The sequence below is a fragment of the Ceratotherium simum genome, chromosome 9, assembly GCF_057802395.1.
Source record: "Ceratotherium simum simum isolate JZ-2026a chromosome 9, ASM5780239v1, whole genome shotgun sequence".
NCBI lineage: Eukaryota > Metazoa > Chordata > Mammalia > Perissodactyla > Rhinocerotidae > Ceratotherium > Ceratotherium simum.
In genome coordinates, this window is record NC_141908.1 from 76,795,513 (window position 1) to 76,818,481 (window position 22,969).

Consider the following 22,969-nt stretch of genomic DNA (forward strand, 5'->3'; position numbering starts at 1 on the left):
GAGTAGCCCGTGGCTGCTTGGCTGGCAATTTTCCTGGAATTCCCACCTCCCACACTCCCAGCACCTGCCCCTTAGCAGCCAGAGTCTTCACCCTGGTGTCTGAGCTTGGCCTATATCATGTCTCTTAACCCCTTCTTTCTTCATACCTCCAATTCTTCTTCTCCCAACAACCAACCAACTAGGAAAGCTAACAACTCTCTCATTTGAAATACTGACATTATGTTTCTTAATTTCTACTTTGGTTAATGAAACATATTTAAGGTATTTACAGAACCAGTAGCAGCACATTTTACCCCATGGGTCTCTAAGAAAGAATAACATTAGTGAATCATTACTCAAAATGCATCTCCCTTTGGCTTTGTACTTTATCAGGGTTGTCCAAGTTATGAGTTTTACCAATTATATCTTAGACTTCTTCACTTAAAATAGAAAAAAAAAAGCCTCTTCTGGTTGAAGGCTTGTCCTCAATATTTTCTGTAAACATAGTGGTGATATCGTCATGCTCTTCTGTACAATATATGTGCCATGCTTAGATACAAACAGTAAAATAATCTTGATATTAAAATTTAAAGAAATACATGAGCATTAGCAAGAAGACATAGTCTTACATTATCAGGAAGAAAGATTTATATTCATTTACATACATAAATGGAATTGGCATCAGAGATGTGTGGCAAAAAGTGGGAAAAAAAGTGGGTCTATGTTCCAAAAAAGTGGGAAAAAAATAAGAACATCAAGGCTATACATCCCAGTTTCCTTACTGAATTATTGCAACAGGCTTATTGTTCTGGTGTTACTATTAATAGTGACTGTTTTCATTTGCAAAAGTGTTCTGGTTTGTATGTACATTATATAGCTGCCTTCTTATGGGAGATGTGCATAAAATGCTTGTCAAAATGATATGTTGGTTGTTGATTAAACAGAATGTAGGCCCAAAGCAGCTTCCTCAAGACCCAATTGGCCATCCCATCATGCATCTGTCTGGTATTAACCATGCCACGGGTGAAGCCATCTACTGTGATGACTTGCCAGCGGTGGAGCCGGAACTTTTCTTGAGTTTCGTAACAAGTTCAAGAGCTCATGCTAAGATTGTGTAAGTGATGCAGTTCTTACAATAGACGTTAATGATTGCCCTTTCGTCTAAGTCACGTTAGTGAGGAGTAATGGAATGAAGAGGATAAACTGTTTGTTGTGATATCCAATGCAGATTAGAGGTGAAATGGGATCGAAAGGTAGGCTTTGCTACAATGTGTCCCTCCATTGGATAACTTCATCGTCTCAGGAATTTTTCCCAATTGTCTGGCAGAAAACTGTCGTGAAGGGTTCTTAGACGCATCTTACCTCTCTCATGTCTGATTCTCCAATGAAGCACGTCCTCCGGGGTCTTCGGCTGTGGGGCTGCTCTGAGGAGCCCTGCTCTGTGTTCTCCTCTAGGTCTCTTGATCTGTCAGAAGCTCTCAGCCTGCCGGGCGTGGTGGACGTCGTGACTGAGGAGCATCTTCGCGGCGTAAACTCCTTCTGCTTTCTAAGTAAACCTGAGAAACTTCTGGAAACAGGGGAGGTACTGCATTTTTGCTTTCTGTTTTAACAATACCTTCCTCCATTAAAGGCACTTCATGTTTTCTTAAAGATAGCATCGCGTTTGGCACATCATCAAGGATTCCAGCATTCTTTGAGTGCTTATCATAAAACACTATATTCTAATGTTGAATGAATACAAAGATATTCATTTTTCACCTGAGAAGTTGACTAGTTATATAACAGATATTTTGATGTTTTATATTTTCTAGCAGTAAGATAGTGTGCTGCTAACAAGGATGAAAGGATAAGTGAGGAGAGAATAACGGTAACTTTTATTTGCTAATCCCTCCCCTGAGAATCTCTCACCCTTGCCACAGTCTCAGTGTGTCCAAGTCCCAGGTCCAAAGTCAAGTGGCATCTCCACACGAAGACTTTCCTTTAACCCCGGAATTCTCCCTCCCTCTCTGGACTCCCTGACTCTTTCATCCATAGGGCCATGTATTCAGCAGGCGTTGTTAAAGTGAGTACCTACTATGGCTGGTCACTGTAGCTGAACGAGACCCATGTGGTCCTCGCCCTCACAGAGCTTAAAGTCTAAAGGAGAAGGCAAAGTGGACCTTTAATGCACTTTCTACCTGTGTGAAGCTACATGTTTATTCCTATGTCTTATATGTTTCCCGTACCTTGTCAGCTTCCTTGAGTGCGGGCCCGTGTCTGATTCATCAGTATGTTCCACACACTGCTTCCCACGTCTCGGGGTCGAGGGGTAAATGAGAGAGGAACAATGATAGCATTGTTGCCATTTGGAAGTTTCACATGACTGAGATTTTGGCTACTGTGTCTTAAGATATCAGAAAATGGGGCAGGGGCGGTTCAGCAGGTGTTCTGTGTAACTCAGACCTCTCAGTTCAGTGTGTGCCCACAAGAGCTCGTCATTTGAAACAGTCCCTACCTGTGGCTCTTGCTGGCAGACTTAGTTGATAGAAATGAAAGTTTGATGACTGAGAGTCTGAAGTCAAGGTTGAAACTCCCCTGAGGCAGGGCTGTGTGGCACTGGCAGAAGACAATGAGAATTCAGTTAACCAAACAAGCAAACCAGTCCAGGTCACACGACAGTACCTGCTCTCTGTGGTGTGGGTACATTGATTATGAGCATTTCAGGGCCTGTCTGTGTGCCAGATCACAGGGGCTAACCCTGAGAGCAGGAACAAAGCACTTGTGAATGATCGCCTTTATTAGTTTAGTTCCCTTTTAACATTTGTCTATAGAACGTTATGCTTTTTAAAAATCTTTTCCTTGTAGAATTTTTTTTTTTATTTTTCATGAGGAAGACTAGCCCTGAGCTAACATCTGTTGCCAATCCTCCTCTTTTTGCTGAGGAAGATTGGCCCTGAGTTAACATATGTGCCCATCTTCCTGTATTTTATGTGGGCTGCCTGCCACAGCATGGCTTGATAAGTGGTGTGTAGGTCCGCATCCAGGATCCAAACCTGGGAACCCCAGCCGCCAAAGTGGAACGCGTGAACTTAACCACTACGCCACTGGGCCAGCCCTATCATTTTAGAAATTTTAAGCATACACAAAGTTAGAGAATAAAAGTACAATGAATCTCCATAGACCTATCTCCTAGCTTCAACAATTATGGACATTTTGCCATTCTTGTTCATTTATCTCCCACTGCTCCCACACACCCACATCCAGCAAACACACGTGTGTGTGTGCTGGATTTAACTTTTCTTACTACCATTTTTTTAGAGGATAAAACTACTATATGCTCTGGGCCAGCCTGGTGGCATAGTGGTTAGGTTCGCACAGTCTGCTTTGGTGGACCGGGGTTTGCGGGTTTGGATCCCAGGCGCGCACTGATGCACCGCTTGTCAAGCCATGCTGTGGGGGTGTCTCATATAAAGTAGAGGAAGATGGGCACTGGTGTTAGCTCAGGACTAATCTTGCTCACCAAAAAACAAACATAAAAACTACTATATGCTGATTGCAGAAAACACTTGATACTCTAAAGTAGATTTAAAAAATGAGTGAAGTTTGAATAGTGATCATGGGAAAAGGTGGGAGAAAGACTACACAGTCGTTGTGTCTTCTTCCAGGCCTGACTGTTTTCCCTTTCTGGAGCCTTCATTTTGTTTTTTCCCATCAACGTTGGGCCCTGGTCCCCGTGTGAGCTCCGTGGCGCCCCCCTCACCTCAGGTGACATGCTGCAGGGGATGCTGTGTGTGGTCACATCTTGGCTGCTGCCGTCTTATGTCTCTTCTGAGCAGCACGGGCTGCGCCACAGTCTGGGGCAGAAGGGGGCTCACCAGCAGTGCTGGGTTGTCACTCTCTCCCTCCCTCCTCTCTGGAGGATGTGGGCTGTGACCTCCTGGTCCTCCGTGTCCATGAGGGCAGAAGCTGCCACTCAGAGTGGCCCTGCTCGTGGAGTGGCAGCCCCAGGTCAAGCCGAGGGACTGGCTGTCCTGGGCCAGTGGCCCTGAGCTGTCCCGTCTGCTCGGCCTGGAGCCTGAGTCTGCTGTGCTTGAGGCAGGGTCACTCCTGCCCCTCTCAGCCACTACTGCCACCCCTGTCCCACAGAGACGTGAGCTCCCAGTGCCTGGGGTCAGCGCCCTCTCCTGCCGAGGCCTGTGTGAACCTCGGCGCCGTGGGCACAGGCCCGTGTGAAGAGTCGTTGACTGCGCGTCCAGCCCTGTGCTTGGCGGGAGGAAGGAGAGGACCTGTTGCCCGCCCTCCTGAATACAAGATCTTGCTGTGTCGCAGGTGTCCTGTGTGGGTCAGCTCGTCTGCGCCGTGATTGCGGATTCCGAGGTTCAGGCAAAGCGAGCCGCGAAGCGAGTGAAGATTGTCTACCAAGACTTGGAGCCGCTGATCCTAACTATCGAGGTGACCAGTTCAAGGGTGGGGCCGGAAGAGCAGATTTCAGTGGTGCATGGGGTAAAATGCGTTTGACTACATGTAGTAACAGGAAAGAAAACCTGACTCCAAGTGGCTTCCAAAACACAGGGGCTTTATGGGCCCCAAACTCTATCAGTGTTAGCAAGAAACCCCATTTTCTGCCTCTCCTCCCTGCTGCCCACGGTACAGGCTTTATCCCCTGTGGTCACAGGATGGCAGCCAGGAGCTTCTGGTTCATGTGCACGAAGCAGGGAGAGCACTCTTGTCCCAGATTCCACGAGTCCTGAGATCCAGCCTCATCAGGCTCTCAGCCCACATGTCCATCTCTGACTTCATGACTGGCCAGAGGAGTGGAGGAGCTGTTGGTTACTGCTCGGGTCAGATTTCTCTGAGGTGCATGGGCTGTGTGGGGGAGTGGTGGAGACCCAAAGAGAAATCTGAGCCCCATTTGGAAGGGGGAAGGTGACACCCAACAGTGTCCAGGAGAGTGGACGCGCCCTGTGACTCTGTATTCACCTTCGCCCGGACTCTCTCAGGCACCCGGTGAGAACCAACAGGCTACTCTGTGAAGCAGATATTGAAGGCACTATTTTTAGATCCTTCAATGCATATCTAAATGAGTGTGAGAAATAGATCCTATGATGCCTACAGATATTTTGGCAACTTTAACAAATTGGAGAATTGCATTTCCTGTTTCTTGGAAAAGAGTTAGAACTTTGTAAAGGTTTTCAGACTCATCTCCACATAATGATGGAGTGTTTTTCTGTATACGTTTCATCGGTTCTTATGATTTACTAAGCAATCAAAGCATGTAGGTTGGGCAAGCAACATGAGTAGACTAGATTCGGCACCTCCGGACCCCGTGTCCCCTGGGCGTGCAATATTGTCTTCACAGGGGAATGAATAAGCTGTCTCTAGGTGACCAGCCTGGCCTGAGGGGAAAGGAGGAGATGACTTGGCCAAGGTTGCGTCTCCAGGAGAGCTTGGCCTTGGGTGTGTTTCCTGTCCTGTCGCCTCATCCTAGGAAAACAGTGTCTGTCTGGACACTGTCTGCAGTGTTTTACATAAAGTAAGATCAGGTCGAGAAGACAAAGATAGAAGTTTAGCTGGAGGGAGAGAGTGATGAGGCCTTCCAGATGTTCCTGGCTGGTTTCAAATTGGAACTTTCTGTTCCCTTCTCAGACCCTTGTCACTCACACGTTGCCTGCTGTGCTTGCTCACCTTACACGCTCCTTCCCCCACATTGTGTTTTAGAGTTAGAGTTACTTCCTCATAGGAAATTGCTTACATCATGCTTCAGCAGAAATTTTGTTTGTAATCCTCTGCCCAATTCCAGTGGCTAAACATCTTCTGTTTCCTCCCCCACCTTCCAGCCAAATAAAATTCCACATAAGCACATCGATACCTCTCTCTTCCCGCCCTCCCCAGCTCCAGCCAGCAGATGTCTAATTGTCTGCCGGAGAATGCCAGCCTTGCACATTGTGGAGAAGAGCTGCCTCCTGTTTTCATCAGAGGCTCAGCTCTCCAAGGTCAATCGACTGGATCAGACTGGATTTAGTTGAAGTTTATAGCAGGCCAATATGGCCAGCTCCGTACACACTACAGTTCTTCTACACTTTCCTGACCAAGAAATACTCAGGAAATTGCCTCAAAGTTACTCAAAGAGCAAGCAGCAAGGGAAGTGGCAAAAGATTAAGCTTTTAGAAATAGGATTTATAGAACTTAACTTCTCTTTTCAACCTGGAATATCTGGGTCTTAGATTAATAAGAAAATCATATGAATTGATTCCAGGTGGAAGTGTGTTATCAGTCAAAACAGGGTAAAAACACTGTATCTCTGTCGCTGTCACTAAGGTTTAGCCTAGCTCATGCTTTAGAGCTTTCAGAGTTTGCGTGGGGAAACACTATCAAAACTCTTGGCTCAAGGGGTCAGTCTGATGACCATGGTGAGAAAAGTGTGCTCCTGACCAGACTCTCTCATCACTCATCACGATCAATAACATGACCATAGCTAAGCCCTGTACAGAGCCCGCTGTGTGGGTGCATGGTTCTAAATAGGCTTCGTGCATTAATTCACTAAGTGCTCCCAACAATCCTATGAGGTAAAAACTGTTATCCCCATCTGATCAGGAACCAAAAGACAGGGTTACCCAAGGTCACACAACTAGTCAGTAATGGAAGCAATCAGCAAACACTCCATTAAAGAACCTGGGCCCCACGGTGGTAAAAACAAACCAGCCCACTTTTTGAACAGAGGAAGTGGCAGGATGACAACAGAACATCCCTGTAGTATGTCGATAGGTCTAGACACCTACTGGTGGCCACAGGGAACCAGAGTTTGCAGAATCCTTAGGTGCCAGCAGGTTGGAATTTCAGGGGTTGACAATAATCCGTGGTGGACAATGCTGACGGGAGCTGGCGAGTCACGTTTGCCTGTGGACACAGGGATTGCAGCAAGATAATTCCTGGGGATGGGGAAGAAAACCAACCTAGAGGACTGTAGCTACGTCCCTGATGATGTGTGCCCACCACTGACCCCCTTCACTGGGCACCCAGGGGAAGCCGGTAGGAGCTAGTGTATAAGTGGGTTTGTGGTACCCACGCTGGGCTTGTAATGGAATCATACTTCCAGGGCTGGAGGTCTCCCTACTGCCCTGTGCTCATCTCCCCAAAGGAGGAGCATGGGGCTGGCAGGCAGGGCAGCCATGATCCTTATCACTCGAGTGTCTTCAGCTAGCATTGATGGAGCACCTACTATATGCCGTGCAAGCTCTGGACGTGCCTCATTTCATCCTCCTGACAACCCTAGTGGAGCTCTGTGCCCAACTTTTCCTCCCTGTACAGATGAGGCTCAGAGAGGGGAAGCAGTAGGCCCATGGTCAAACAGCTGGAAATGGAGAAGATGGACCCACTCCACCGGACCCAGGGCTCAGGCTCTAAACCCCTGCTGCGCGGCCTCGCTGCATACAGTGGTTGTGGAATGAAGAGAATAGTCTGCCTGCACAGTCCTAGTTCCCTTCTGGGACCACCTGGGTGCCGGGTTCTCTCTGAGCGTGTGTGTTCTCAGTCAGTGGGGACATTTGTGTCTGCTCCGCGGGGCGTCTCTCTGAAGCCTGGTTCTTGGCTCAGCCCCTGGGGTCACGCAGACAGCGCGGGGGATCCCAGAGCAGGAAGACAAATGCTGCGCAGGCGCAGAGGAGGGCTCCTGCCCTAGGGCCGGATCTGCTGCCCAGGCGGCCTCACTTTTCTGTTCTCTTCCAGGAAGCTATCCAGCACAACTCCTTCTTCGAGGAAGAAAGGAAACTGGAATGTGGAAATGTTGATGAAGCATTTAAAGTGGTTGATCAAATCCTTGAAGGTAAAACTATCTGAAAAAAAGGATGAGGGGGAAGCACCCCTGGGAAGCCTTCTGAGCATGTCTAGCTTAATGCCTTTGCCTTCTAGAAATCAGCTCTGAAACAGGCACCTCCTTCACAGAACTGTTCCCCTCTGTTGTGTGCATGTGTGTGCTTAGGAGTGTGTGTGTCTGTGTGTGAAGAGCTCAGCAGAGAGGCGAGGTGGGAGGCCCAGGCCTTGCCCACCTGTGCTGGCCACCTGCCCCACTGCGGCCCCAGTTGCTATACAGATGTCGTCTCTTCCTGTTCACAGTCACCCTGCAGGTGGGGAAACTGAGGCTCAGAGTGGTTATGGAACATGGCCCCGGTCACACAGCAGCTGCTGAGCCACAAGGCTGGTCGTGGACTTGGTGGCTTGTTTTAGGATCTCCAGACCCCTGTTTCTTCTCTTTCGTCCTTTCTCTCCCTGACTTGTCCCTCCTCCCTCCCTTTCTTCTCTGCTTTCTCCCTCCTTTCCTCTCTCCCTCCTCTTCTTCTTCCTTCCTTTCCTTCCAGACTTCCTTCCATTATGTATATATGTAACTAAAATTAAATTTCCCTCTTAGAAAATAGTTGATTTGAAATTTCCAAAAAAAATTTTGTTACTTTTTATGTAGAAATAATTTTGAATTTACAGAAAATTTGCAGAAACATTAAAGGAATTCCTAATTACCCTTCACCCAGAATCCCCAATTATTAACATTTTACATTTGCTTTATCATTCCCTCTCTCTCTGTCTATATATATGTATAAATATACATTTTTTTCTAAGCCATTTGAGAGTAAGTTACAGATATGATGCCTCTTTACCTCTAACTACAGTGTTTATTTCCTAAACAAGGACATTATCTTACATAAACATACGGTTATCCAACTCAGAACGTCAACATACGGTTATAAAAATTAGAACGTCACCATTGACATAATTTAATCTACAAAACTAATTCAAATTTTGTCATTTGTCTCAATAATGTCCTTTATAGCAAAAAAAAAAAAAAAAGAAGATTTATGACAGGTCGTAAATAACCCATAATGTTCCCACTGTGCTCTGCTGTCACCCATACTGTGGAAGACCAGCATCCAAGATCTGATTTAGCCAGAGGTGCTGGGTGGGTGTGGGCTGTGTGTACCAGGTCTCAGGGCAGAGGATAAAGCATTTCACATTGTCTGTCTTTAAGTGAATTCCAGGATATTGGCCTCTAGATGGTGGTTAGAAACTACAGTCTCCCTAATTTTTCTTTCCAGCTCTGATCCCAAGCACAGGAGGAGTCCTAAGACACACCATCCCTGAACACACAGCAGAGCCGTGTCATATATAACCCGTCACTTGAGCCCAAAGCCCGCCATGTTTCTTAGCTCCATAGCTGCGTTACACCTGAGGCTGGTCACAGGCTGACTGGATAATGTCTCCTCTAAGTTGTAGAAAAGAGACCTTACGCCGTCACCCCACCAGTGTTCCTTGGCGCCCTGTCTTATTAGCTGTGTGACGTTGCAGGGCACTTCTCAGCGCTCAGGCTCCTTGTTTTAAAATTGTATGGAGAAAGTAATACTGATCCCAGAGATCCACTCTGAAGATTATAAGAGATAATATGTGTGTGTGTGGCTCAGAGCTTGGCACATAGCAAGAGATCCATAATGGTGAGTGATGGTTATTATCAGGTTTGGTGTCTTTGTTGTTGATACTAGGAAAGGTGTCTGTTATTGAGCTAACACACTGGCAGGCATTCATCATCACACCCAGTGTTTCCCAGTTTTTCTCACTGTGAGATGTTTGTGAGACCTGCCTGCAGACTCCTGTGCCCTTTCCTGGAATTCTGGAGTTGGAGGATCCCGGGTGCCCAGGACTCTGTTTCTGATGAGTGTTCACAGTGCTCCGGGTGACTCTCAGGTTTAGTAAAAGTGGTTCCCTCGAAGGGCGAGTTCATTTTGTGGGAGAAGAGAAGGAGGGGCATTTTTGGCATAGAGACCATGGTGTGAGCATCCTGGACATGCCACTGTTTAGGGTTTCCTGCACCTGTGCCATAGTGTGTTCTTGGCTCTGTTCTTGCCATAATGTTTTTGTGTGAGAACTCAATTATTGTATTTTTCCTTGACATGTTATTTAATGATTTAATTCAGTTAGGTAATTTGTTCCATCTGTCTTCTACTTGACTTTTACCTTGTTACAGCCCCATATCCCATTGATATGTGTAAAAGTGACACAGGAGGCTTTAAAAGGGACATTTACTCTACTTTTAAGTTTTCATCCTCTTGACTCATGAGTTTGAGGTATTTTTTTCTTATTCTGTAATTGTCATTTGGAGTAAAAATTTTTAACTCATCATTTCAATGAGAGGTGATTCATTGAGAGTAGTAATAACAGCACTGTGTCTGCCCCTGGGAAAATAGGTGTTTCAGGAAAAGAGAATATTGGAAAGATAAAATATGTGGAGCATGACATCAAGTCTCAGACTGTGTTCTTGAAGAGAGTGACCGTTGTTTGCTTTAACCCATGTGGGGGTGTATGTCAGCCCTCCCTAGCCCTGGGGTCACGGCACCAGAGGGCATTAAAATCGCATCTACCCTCGTGTCCCAGCTCTGCAGTGAGCCTTCTCTGCTCCGCGTTGTGCCGCTTCTCGTTCATCGCTTTAACCTTCTGTTGGCCGGGATGGGCCTCACACTGCAGAGTGTGGAGCACAGTCTCTGAGCAGGATTTGCAGGAGATCTGGGAGCCCTGACGTGGGGTGAGCTTCCCCAGAGCCTGTCCTCTTGGGCCTGGGACAGATGACTCCTTCATGTCTGAGCGGCTTTTCCGTCTTTAAGGGCCTCTTATTAAAATGTAAATATGCCTGGAGGAATCACTCTACACCCACAGGGGGATAAAATTTTGTCTCCGGGATGAGTTCATCAAATTGGTTTCCAACCCAGAGAGTTGAGAGCAACACCCTACAGAGTGAGGGTGCCATGGGTCGAGGGCTGCGGGGGGCCAGCGCAGTGTAACAGGGTCTAAACCCTTGCCTGCCTTAAAGGTTTAAGGACAAAGAGCTCTGTCTAATATTTATTAGTTTTTTTTTTTAAATGAGGTCCATGTTTAACAAAATTATTTCTGAGTGGCTAGGTGGAAATGCTAATACTGCAAACCATGAATTTGAGCCTACTGACAAGTAGGGTTTCAATATACAGTCTTTGATAAAAGCTTGAGTTGAAATTGAGATCTGAATTCTTGACATTTTGATTTTTATATTTTATAAATGAAAGAGTCAGCTTATTTTTCTATACTCTTTCTTTACTCAGATTTTGGATAAGATAGGAAGTCCAGACAACAGTACAAAGGATTTCCTTGGGAATCTCCCTCAAACAATTTGGAAATCACCATTTTGGGCTATAATTTTTAATTTTTAAAAGTCTGCCTTCCACCTCATGTGATGGCTGCTCATAATTTTCCTCTGTTTTTTGTTTTTTTCCCTGTCTTCCAATGGGTTACTTGAAGATTTTTCAGAATTCCTTTTTGATTTATATATAGTGTTTTTCAGTGTATCTCTTTTTTTAGCTTTTTAGTGGTAGTTCTAGGTGTTAAGTTTTATTTATATATATTACAATATATCTAGTAGCAACATTTATCAGTTTGAGTAAAGTATAGAAACCTTACCTCCCTTTACATCCCTTTACTCTCCCTCATTTATAATATCATTGTCTTAAAAATTCCCTCCACATTCATTGAGTACCACATGAAGCAATGTTATATTTTTGCTTTAAATGCAATTCATAAAACTCAAGAGGGGAAGGAAAGTCTACTGTGTTTACCTGTATTTTTATTCTTTCCATTGTTCTCTCTCTTTTCTGAACAGGAACAGAAGTCTTCCTGTTCCCAGAGTCCTTTTTTAAAAAAGATCATTTCTTGTCTGTTTTTAAAACTTCCCTTAGTCATTATTTTAGTGTAAGTCTCTTTAAGACAAATTTCGTTAGCTTTCCTTCATCTAAGAATGTTCTGATTTCCTTTTCATCCTCGAAGGATATTTTCACTGAATACAGAATTCTGAGTTGACAGGTCTTTCAGTGCTTGAAGAAGATGTTGTACCAGTTCCTCTGGTCCCCATAGTTTCTGATGAGAAATCTGCTGCCTTTCAAAGTATTTTTCCCCTATAGGTGAGGTAGTATTTTTCTCTCTCTGCTATCAAGATATTTTCTTTTTTTAACTTTTATGAGGTTTGTGATGTGTCTTGGCATGGATTTCTTTGGATTTATCATATTCCCAAATAATCACTCAGCTTCCTGAATCTGTAGGTTTGTGTCTTTTGCCAAGTTTGGGAAATTTTCACCCATTATTTCTGCAAGTATTTGATTTCAGTGACACAAATTTCAATCATTTATTATATGTATACAGATTCCTGAGGCTCTGCTCATTTTCTTTTCAGTCTGTTTTCTTTATGATGTTCAGATTAGGCAATTTCTGTTGTTCTGTCTTCCTCTTTACTGGTTATTTCCTCTGTCCTCTCTATTCTGTTGTTGAGGTCATCCACTGAGCCTCTTAAATTTTGGTTGTTGTATTTCTTAGTTCTAAAATTTCCAACTGGTTCTTTTTATATCGTCTGTTTCTTTGCTGAGATTTTCTATTTGTTTCAAGTGTTCATGTAAATGCTCACTGAAGCATTTTTATGATGCTGCTTTGAAATCCTTGTCAGATAATTCCAATATCTGTGTCATCTCCAGGTTAGCATCTGTTGATGATCTTTTCTCATTCAAGTTGAGTTCTTGGTATGATGAGTGATTTTTGATTGTGTCTTGGTCATTTTGGGTATTATATTATAAGACTCTCCGTCTTAAATCTCCTATTTTGCCAGAGCACTTCTGACCCTATGTTGGTTGGGAAAGAGGGCTGATGCCTTGTTATTGCTAGGTGGAGGGTGGAAGTCCATGTTCCACATATGGCCCCACTGACACCACCCAGCAGAGGGTTGGGTCATCTCGTTACAGCCTGAGAAGAGCAGAAGTCTAGGTTCCCCACTCAAATGTTGCAGATAAGGATAAGGCCACAGTTTTTTCTGTAGTGTTTGGCTGGAATAGAGTGCTATTACATAAAAGTTTTCTGTCCTGTTAGATTTCCCCTTTCCTGGTCCTTTGGCTAGAGAAAGGAGGGTTTTCTTGGGGCTTTTTTCTGTCCTTGCCTGTTGGTGTTCTTGGATCGTTGGCTTCTCTGGCACCAAGTCTAGGATATTGAAGCAAACATAAACAACAACAACAAAGCCCACTGAACTCACCATTGTGTCTTTGCTTGGGTCCCAAAGTCCCTAGCTGGTCTGCCCATCTCTCTGCCTTTCAGAGTCTTCTTATGTTTCTTTTATACCTAACGTCCGAGGTTATTAGCTGTACTTAGCAGAAGGAACAGAGTAAGTACATCTGCTCCATCTTGTTTTGGAACTGGAAGTCTCCTCGCCATAGTATTTTGAGTCTGGAAAGTCACACACCCTTCCCTAGGATTCTGTGACCTACTGTATTGGCAGCAATGACAGAGTCCCCTACAGGACTCTACATCAAATCTGCATCTATAATGAACGCTGACTATTGTTGGTGGCCCTTCACTGTGCAGCCTCCTGTCCCAGTGAAGCACCATCATTGGACTGTCTCCGTAATGGGATAACGGCTGGGGGACACCATCTGTCCTCTCTGACAGCCTCCTTGACTCTGGTCTACTTTCCTGTAACAGGTGAAGTACATGTGGGAGGTCAAGAACATTTCTATATGGAAACCCAAAGCATGCTGGTTGTTCCCAAAGGAGAGGATCAAGAAATAGATGTCTACGTGTCCACACAGATTCCCAAATACGTACAGGTAACATGGGGCCGCTGTGGAGGGAACATGGCTAAATGATTTCTGCCAGCAAAATATACCAGGAGCAACTGGAGACAAAAGTGTCATATCAGAGACTGAAGAAATTTGGAGTATTAATAACCAATCTGTTTGGGTATTAATAGCCATACAATTGCAAGGCTTTTAAGAGAGTATGGAAGTAGGGGCCTCCTGTTTGTGGATTCATAACTTTAAAACCAATTATGGAATCAGCAAGTCTCTTGCTGTACTCTTGACACTGTTAAGAATACAAAAAAAAGAGGAAGGCCTGCCCTCCAAAGCCTATAGAACCTAACTCACATGAAGCCGTTAGGAAACGTTTTGGACCGAATACAACCAACTACATAAGCAGCTAGGTTAGAATTTACACAGGTGGGAGAATTAAGAGAATAAGGATTTGCTGGGTTCTAAAATCATCCATAAGTCCCGTGCAGAACAAATTTTAAGTTTGGATTTATAGTGAGAGTGAGGTTTGTCTAGATGGTGAGAAGAGTGGCCATTTCCAGGTCATTCCACACCAAGAGCAAATGCCACTCATTCATTCATTCATTCACTCATTGCTTCTGCAAACACTTATTGCCTGTGTCCTATGTATCAGGAAGCATGCATATAAGAAAGAGGAAAGGCACGAAGATGCCCACGCTGGAACGGAGGATGCATTTGGTGGGCCTAGTTTAAGCGTGAAAGTACAGGGAACAAAGCAGAGGGGTCTTGATTCAGTGGGTCATAAGGAGCCAGTGTTGTGACCAGAGCAGGTGGGAATGGGGAAGTGTGGAGACTGAGGCTTTTAGAAGGCAGAACAGTAGGAAGGGCCTGGCAAGCCCCACCCCAGCCCTGTTCTGCTCCTCACGCCTGGCGTGACATTGAGCCCATCACTTCACCCCTCTGGGGTCCCCGTCTATATAAATGCCCTCTAAACAATAGGATGGCAAAGAAGAGCAAGGCCTGCATTCGGGGAAGACCTGCTGGTCAACTTCAGCAGGAATCCAAATGGGAGGTGAGAAGAACCTGCAGGGAGACAGGAGGATGCAGGGAAAGACCCTAACATCTCACTGCTTCAGGAAACACACCCCTAGGGATCAGTGTGGAAAGGACACTTTGGGTGTGGTTCATGGGGAAAATTTTAAAAAATTTAACACGAAAACATCTCACTGATATTGAAAGGACTACTTAATGTTAGTGATAGTTTTGGCAATTTCATTATAGCCAAATACCACTGAGACCAGGCATGGATGCATGCCCAGGTCTTTGGAAATCATCTAGTTATTAGTATAAGCACACAGTTTGTGTAGCATGGACATTATGGAACCAATGGGCCAGGGCTGTCCCCCTCCCTTGCTACGGGTGGGTCTGATTAACAAAAACTGTTACCCTTTACAGGACATAGTGGCTTCAACCCTGAAGCTCCCAGCTAACAAGGTCATGTGTCATGTAAAGCGTCTTGGTGGGGCGTTCGGGGGAAAAGGGATCAAAACTGGCATCATGGCGGCTGTCACTGCATTTGCTGCAAACAAGTAAGTGGAGAAAATCTGCTAAACAGACAAAAATAAAATGAGATCATGCCTAACATTCACAATATCAGGGTTAAGGAGGAAGAATCTGGGTCAAGATTATTTAAAATTACATAGAATATACAAATACACCAACAAGCTGCCAGCTTATTACAACGTCTTTATCTTATGCTGTCAAACTACATACTATAAGAACCAAAATGAGAATCAATTACTGAAAAGAATAGAAACCACAGTAAAAATACTGTAATACCTGGAGAGTAGACAGAAACAGGTCTTGAAAGTATAGGAGTTACTTGTAAGATATATATCTCTAAAGTTTTATATATTTGTATATATGTATGAATTCATATTCATATATTCATATCATATATATTTTTTCCCTTGATTGAAATGGAGATTTTGCTTTCGTTATGCTTACTTTTATTTGTATTACCATTTTCCTTTGAGAATCTCAAAACATTCCCATAGGAAATAGTCTTTGGAGCAGGCGCACCTGGAAGGCTTAATTTCTCTGCTGAGTAATGTAGGTCAGTTCCTGTGTCCATGACACAAAAGACCCCGATTCTAGACCTGTCTTCTCAGGGAGCACTTGACAGGCAGAGACCGCTTGAGTTCCTCTGTTTGTAACCAGTCTATACTGTGGCCTTCGGACTGTTCGCCTATGGCAGAGGCTGTTCCCACAGTGGGAAATAACCCCCAAGCATTCCCTGGAGCCTCTGGCACCCAAGAGCTCTCCTCCCATAAGTAGTGAATGCCAGGCGTTGTGCCCTAACCCAGCAGGAGGGAGACCACAGTGTAGGCCTGAGATCAGCACAGCTGGGCTCAGGGAGTAGTTCTGTTAGGTGTGTGGATGCCCCTCAGGCTCTCACTAGGTGTTATATGAACCCCTGGTAATACCCACTTGGTGGAAGAGTTTGCCTCTCTTGCTTTCTTTTCTGTTTTAGACACGGTTGTGCAGTCCGCTGCATTCTGGAACGAGGAGAAGACATGTTAATAACTGCGGGCCGCCACCCTTACCTTGGAAAGTACAAAGTGAGTAGAGAAAGAAGGGGGAGCGGAAAGGATTCGTGTTGTAAGTAGGACATTCCGTAAGTGCAGGGCGCAGCATTTGGCTACTCTCCAATGGGGACTAACAATGAGCAAATCAACCAATTTTGCTTCCATGGAACTTTCCATTCCTTGTGCTGATTGTTCAGTGAAGCTTTTCTGCTTTGCTCAGAGATGTCAGTTTGTGAAGAGTACTAGCTGGTATTGGCTGGTGCAGAGCAAATAACCGGAAAACACACGAGGATATGCATCTGTGAAAGTAGATCTCATAACCGTACTGTTTCCACGTAATTTAAAAACAGAATAATTCCTGTAAGAATAATGTTATGTGAGATTGCATTTATTTGCCAACAGTTTCCTCATTTTTCAATATATCGAGAGTATTTTTGTAAAACTCTGTTCCAGAAGTTCTTAGAAAAATTTCCATAGGAGAAAATAATTATTTTTTGCTTTATAAGAAATAAGTAGTTGTCAGAATGGACTAACTGCTGTAATAAACAAGTAAAAACTCTCAGAGACTTAAACCTTTATTGTGTTATTTCTTGCTCAAGTAACAGCCCAGTGTAAACAGTGAGGGTTGGGGAAGGGGAGAGGAGAGGACCCTGCACCAAAAAATCATTGGAGGACTCAAGCTTTTACCATCTAGTAATGCCACCATCATCCCCTCGGACTGCACTGTCCAGTACGGAAGACACAAGGCACATATGGCTATTTAAACTTTAACTACATTAAAGAAAATTAAAATTCAGTTCCACAGATGCATTAGCTATATTTTAAGTGCTCAGTAACTATATGTGGCTAGTGGCTGCATATTGGACGTGCAGGTATAGGACATTGCCATCATCACAGAAAGTTTTACGGATAGCACTGCCCTAGGGACTCCAAGTCCCCTACTGGACCTTCTGCAAAGGGCAGAAGACAAGGGGAGAGAGAGAGCAGGAGTGTTATGTGAGAGGTGTTTCAGGCACCAGGCCTATAAGTGTGGACCTTGCCTCCATCCATATGTTATTGCCCAGGACTTTGCCACTTCACTGCAAGGGAGGCTGGGAAATGTAGTCTCCTGTGTGCCCAGGATTTGTTGAACACAGCATTGTCTCTTCTACAGCTGGTGTACCTGCATACATATTTTTAGAAGATAATGAACGTGTCTATTTCAACTCACATTCACTCTAAGCTATATTTTGAATTTGCTTTAGTTCAACAAAGATTTATTAGAGTGAACTTTGTCCTGACAGAGATTACATTTTGGGAGTTGAGGGGGAAATAAGACTTACACACATGATGTCATTGTGAAAACAATAATCTGCGCACAGAGTAAACCTTTGGGGAGAGATGAATATGAGCTTGAGTATGTACAGGAGACATCTTAGAGAAAGTGACACATAGATGGCCTTCAGGAATGGATGGCAGAAAGAGGGCGTCCAGGTGGTGGAAGGAGTGGGAGCGAACATGCAGAGGTGGGAGGAACATGGTGTGTTTGATCAGGGCAGGAGTAGGAGAGAGGGAAGAGAGCACAGAGTGCTTACTGAAGAGGGGTGCAAACGAGGATTGGTCAGGTTAAGTGGTGCAGACTGAGAGGAGCCTGGAGTCCCAGGATGGGGGTTTAACCTTGATCTCATGAGAGAGAGTGAGACTGAGCAGATCCTTGACCAGTCAAGTGTCATAACCAAACATGGGTGCATCGGGGAGGGTGATATGATGGCACCAGGCCATCTGGGGAGGAGAGAGGGTGGAGGCAGGCAGACCACCAGGAGGCAGCTGATGCAGTCAGACATGAAACTGTTGGGGTCTGAGCTATGATAGCAAGATGCAGAAGAAGAGACGGGTCCAAGAGCCATGATAGTATGAAATAAAAGAGGAGTTGGTGACAAACTTGGCCAGTACAATGGGGACTAAAACCACTAACATGATTTGGAAGTTTCTAGTATAAAGAGCCAAGTTGGAAGGAAGAACCAATCTGGAGGGACAATGATGAGCTTGTTTGTGTAAATGTTGGGAAAGAAGTGACAACAGGACATTTAAGTAGAAATGTCCTTCACCAATATGGGACTTTATTGAAAGGACTGGATTATAGTTATAGAAGCCATCAGCATAGCAGTGATTAAAACTATGAGAAAATAATGTTTTCTAATGGAGAATAGTGTGAGGATAGGAGATGATAATATTTATGATAGTAATATTAATAATTTATATTTAGAACACGAGCTGTGTTTCAGTCACTTACATATTAGTTTCCATGCATTGCCTTATTCATGGCCACTTCACAGATAGTCAGAGAGGCTGTATAGCTTGCCTGGATCGCAGAGCCAGCACTCCAGCACAAACTGCTGGAGTTCAGAGGCCGTGCCCTTGACCACGACTTTGGTTTGAATTTGGTTCCGTTTAACAAAAATCATTAAAGGGAACTTTAATAAGTTCAGAGATAGTGAAGCAGCGTACACCTGGGAAACAGGGGTATTGATTACACCTTAAAAGCAAGGATGATATTTATTTGAAAGACCTCCCAGCAGCATTTGGTTGGATTGGGCCCTATGAGTAAACTGTGCAGAGTACACTAGGTGCAGGCCATCGGATGCGGAGATTAGGAGGTTAGGTGGCTTTAGGGGAGAAAGTTTAGGTAGAAATGTGAGGATGGGAGCCAGAATCCGCCTGTGGCAAGAAGGAGAGGTCAAGAACTAGGCAGTTGGTTTGCGTTAGGAGGAGAGCAAAGGATTGATTGACTAGTAGTGATGAATGGACTTGAGGAGTTTTTGTCTGTTTGTTTTGGTTTTATAGCTTTCTCGACCCTTCCTTTTTTATTATTAGTTTTAGTTGTGGCAAAATACACACACATAAAATTTCTGTCTTAACCATTTCTAAGTATACAGTTTGGTGGCATTAGCACATTTACATTGTTGTGCAACCATCACCACCCTCCATCTCTGGAATTCTTTTCTTCTTGTAAAGCTGAAACTCTGCACCCATTCAGCAATAACTCCCCATTCCTTCCTCCCCACAGCCCCTGGGGACCACCATTCTACTTTCTGTCACTAGGAATTTGACTACCCTAAGTACCTCAAATCAATGGAATCAAACAGTATTTGTCTTTCTGTGTCTGGCTTATTTCACTTAACATAACTCCCTGAAAGTTCATCCCTATTGTAGCATGTGTCAGAATTTCCTTCCTTTTTAAGACTGAATGAAATTCCATTGTTTGTACATTCCACATTTTGTTTATCCATTCATCCATCAGTGGACACTGGGTTGCTTCTACCCCTTGACTATTGTGAATGAGGCTGCTATGAACATAGGTGTGCAAACATCTCTTCGAGACCTGCTTTCAGTGCTTTTGGATAAATACCCAGAAGTGGGATTACTGGATCATATTGTAGTTCTATTTTTAATTTTTGAGGAACTTCCATATTGTTTTCTATAGCAGCTGCACCGTTTTCCTTCCCACCAACAGTGCACAAGGTTTCCAACTTCTCCACATCTTCACAAACATGTATTATTTTCTGTTACTGGTTGTTTGTCTTTATAGTAACCGTGCTAATGGGTGTGAGATGGTATCTTGTGGTTTTGGTTTGCATTTTCCTAATGATTAGTGATGTTGAGCAGCTTTTAATCTGCTTGTTGGACATTTTTATATCTTCTGTGGAGAAATCTCTATTCAGATCCTTTGTCCACTTTTCTTTTTCTTTTTTTTGTGAGGAAGATTGGCCCTGAGCTAACATCTGCCAATCCTCCTCTTTTTGCTGAGGAAGACTGGCCCTGGGCTAACATCCATGCCCATCTACCTCCACTCCATATGGGATGCCGCCACAGCATGGCCTCACAAGCGGTGCATCGGTGCGTGCCTGGGATCCGAACCAGCGAACCCCGGGCCACGGCGGTGGAGCGCGCGCACCTAACTGCTTGCACCACCGGGCCAGCCCCCTTTGTCCACTTTTTAATCAGGGTGCTTGTTTTTTTTGTTGTTGAGTTGTAGGAGGACTTTATACATGCTGGATATTAACCCCTCTCCAATATATGATTTGCAAATATTTTTTCCCATTCTCTGGGTTGCCTTTTCACTCTGTTGATTGTGTCCTTTGATACATGGAAGTTTTTCATTTTGATGTAGTCCAATTTATCTTATTTTTTTGTTTCACTGCCTGTGCTTTTGGTGTCATGTCCAAGAAATCATTGCCAAATCCAATGTCATGAAGCTTTTTTCTTGTATGAGGAGGGTTCACAAGTGACAAAGTAAACGTTAGAGAGACGTGGTCCCCAGCACCAGTATCTAATGTCAGTTCTCTTTCCCCAGGCTGGATTCATGAACAATGGCAGAATCTTGGCCCTGGATGTGGAGCATTACAACAATGGAGGCGCCACCCTGGATGAGTCACTATTTGTAAGTGTTTTAAGGAACAAGTTTACATTCTGGAAAGTGTTACATAAAATGATTTATTTCATAACATGTTCAACAGTTAAATAACATTTAACTATAAAATCATCAGACCCTTGTTTCAGGGATAGCCATGTCTTACTGGTGCCTCCAGAGTGAGCCCCGAGATATTGGCGACGTCTGTGTCTGTGTGTTATCTCCATGTTTCCTATACCTAGAGCTCTTTTCCCAAATGCAAGCATCAGACCTCAACCATGGCGCTATTCTGGACTGGATAATTCTTTGTTTTGGGGCTTTTCCTGTGCATTGTAGGATGTTTACCAACATCCTGACCTCCACCCAGTAGGTGTCAGTGGCACAGCTACCCTCCACTCTGATGAATGAATGACAAGTATTGGATATACTGGAATATATGAGGAAGCTATTTGGTTTAAAACTAATTTGCCTGACCTTGTTTTTCCAAAAAGGTCTGATGTGGCCTGTTGAGCATGCATTGTACATCTGCTTTAAACATTTCCCATGTCCCAAAGACAAGAGTGATGCCCTTAAAGATAGAGATGTAGCTTCCCCTCCATATCGCCATTTCTTTAAGGATAAGCATCTCTTCCTGGAAACTAAGGATTAATTACTGAATCGCTGTTCTCGCCTTATGACCACTGACTTGCTGTGCCAGCTAAGCCTTTCATGACAGTAGTAAAAGAGATATTCCTGTTATACGTGATGTATTCTCTTTGTTCCAAGGCAGTGTATAACCACTCTGTACACCCTACTTCTTCTTCCTTGCAGAAGGAAGCCCCCTGGGCATAGTCCTCAGACCTGGCTCATCATAAACGCACTCCAAATTTTGATTTATAGATTGATTATAGATTATTTGTGTCAACAAGTCTTAAGAACCAAAAATGTCTCCAGACATTGCCAGATGTCCTAGGAGAGAGAGGGGGCAAAATTGCCCCTGGTTAACCAATGCATTAGACCGAATGCCAAGACATTTTTTTTCCTGTTTTCCAGGATATTTTATTCATTATGTTCTGTAGACCCAGTGTTTAGGGCCTATGGATGCTTCAAAGGCTTTTGGAAACGTTTGAAACCTGGAAAAAATGTATTAGCCTTAAAATATGAAAATAAAAAATAATGATTTCAAAAGATAAATTATTCAAACCCTTAAAAATTATTTTATAGCAAAAATTCATTTAACTGGGGACGTGGGTCTGTTTTAGCCTGTGTGATATGATGTAGAGAGGGTCAGTCAGTCATTTCTGGCCTGGATTTGGTCTGAGGTCTCAGGATGGTAAACAGGTATGGGAGGATGAGGGTCTTATCACATCGACTCTGGATTTCCTCAGGTGATAGAAATGGGAGTTCTGAAAATGGAAAATGCTTACAAGTTTCCCAACCTGCGCTGCCGGGCCCGGGCGTGCAGAACCAACCTTCCATCCAACACGGCTCTGCGCGGGTTTGGCTTCCCCCAGGCGGGGCTGATCACCGAATCCTGCATCACGGAAGTCGCAGCCAGATGTGGGTTGTCCCCTGAGAAGGTAATGCTGAATTAGTCTCACACAGGAAAGGCCTCGAATTCCAGCGGTGGGAGGGCCATGGGGGTCATGCAAGTTAAGGAATTTGAGATCCAGAGGGGTGAAACGATTTGCTGAGGGAACCCAGCTGACTAGTTAGTACAGAGCCAGGACTCCACAGTGCAGAGGTCCTCGTCTTACTCGGGCTCCTTCCCCAACATCCTGGAGACAGAGGATCTCGAGGAGTTAGCGTTGCATTCTACCGTGTTTAGTGAGAAGTCTCCACGGGTTGGGGGCATAACTGCTGCCAACAAGTTCTGTTGAACCCTTGTTCCCTGCTTCCTTAACATCTCAGGCAGCTGTCACAAAGTTTCAGTCATTTCAGTTACTGAAATCTTCTCCTGTCTGTTCTTTTTTTTTTTTTTTTTTTTTTTTTTTTTTTTTTTAAAGATTTTATTTATTTATTTTTTCCCCCCAAAGCCCCAGTCGATAGTTGTGTGTCATAGCTGCACATCCTTCTAGTTGCTGTATGTGGGACGCGGCCTCAGCATGGCCGGAGAAGCAGCGCGTCGGTGCGAGCCCGGGATCCGAACCCGGGTCGCCAGCAGTGGAGCGCGCTCACTTAACCACCAAGCCACGGGGCCGGCCCGCCTGTCTGTTCTTTAAGTCTGTGTCCCAATTTCATTCATTAACAAGCTCTGTTCCCTTCCACTTGGAATCCTGGAGTGGAGTTAGGATGGGGAGACGCCGGGTGTGCTCTGACCCCTGCTCCCTCTGCTGTGGTGCTGGGGTGGGGGTGAGAAGGACCAGCTGGCCTCTCCCCAGCCAGCTCTCTGTCCTCTCCTTGGTTTGCTGTAGCGACTTTCCCTGCATGGTGTCTGGGGCTCCATCTCTGCTAGCTCTCTCAGC

At 44.5% G+C, this 22,969-nt stretch overlaps 1 protein-coding gene across 2 annotated transcripts in view; it reads left to right on the top strand.

Annotated features, from left to right (window-relative positions):
* LOC106800147 (aldehyde oxidase 1-like) overlaps positions 1–22,969 on the top strand; it is a 71,394-nt gene that overhangs the window by 29,243 nt on the left and 19,182 nt on the right. For both annotated transcript variants that reach the window (XM_087435569.1, XM_087435570.1), the window contains exons 17-25: positions 924–1,093; positions 1,435–1,561; positions 4,288–4,410; positions 7,684–7,780; positions 13,480–13,604; positions 15,003–15,136; positions 16,081–16,168; positions 20,469–20,555; positions 21,893–22,084. In XM_087435569.1, the coding sequence (XP_087291695.1) occupies positions 924–1,093; positions 1,435–1,561; positions 4,288–4,410; positions 7,684–7,780; positions 13,480–13,604; positions 15,003–15,136; positions 16,081–16,168; positions 20,469–20,555; positions 21,893–22,084 (1,143 nt within the window). The remainder of the gene's footprint in view (positions 1–923; positions 1,094–1,434; positions 1,562–4,287; positions 4,411–7,683; positions 7,781–13,479; positions 13,605–15,002; positions 15,137–16,080; positions 16,169–20,468; positions 20,556–21,892; positions 22,085–22,969) is intronic.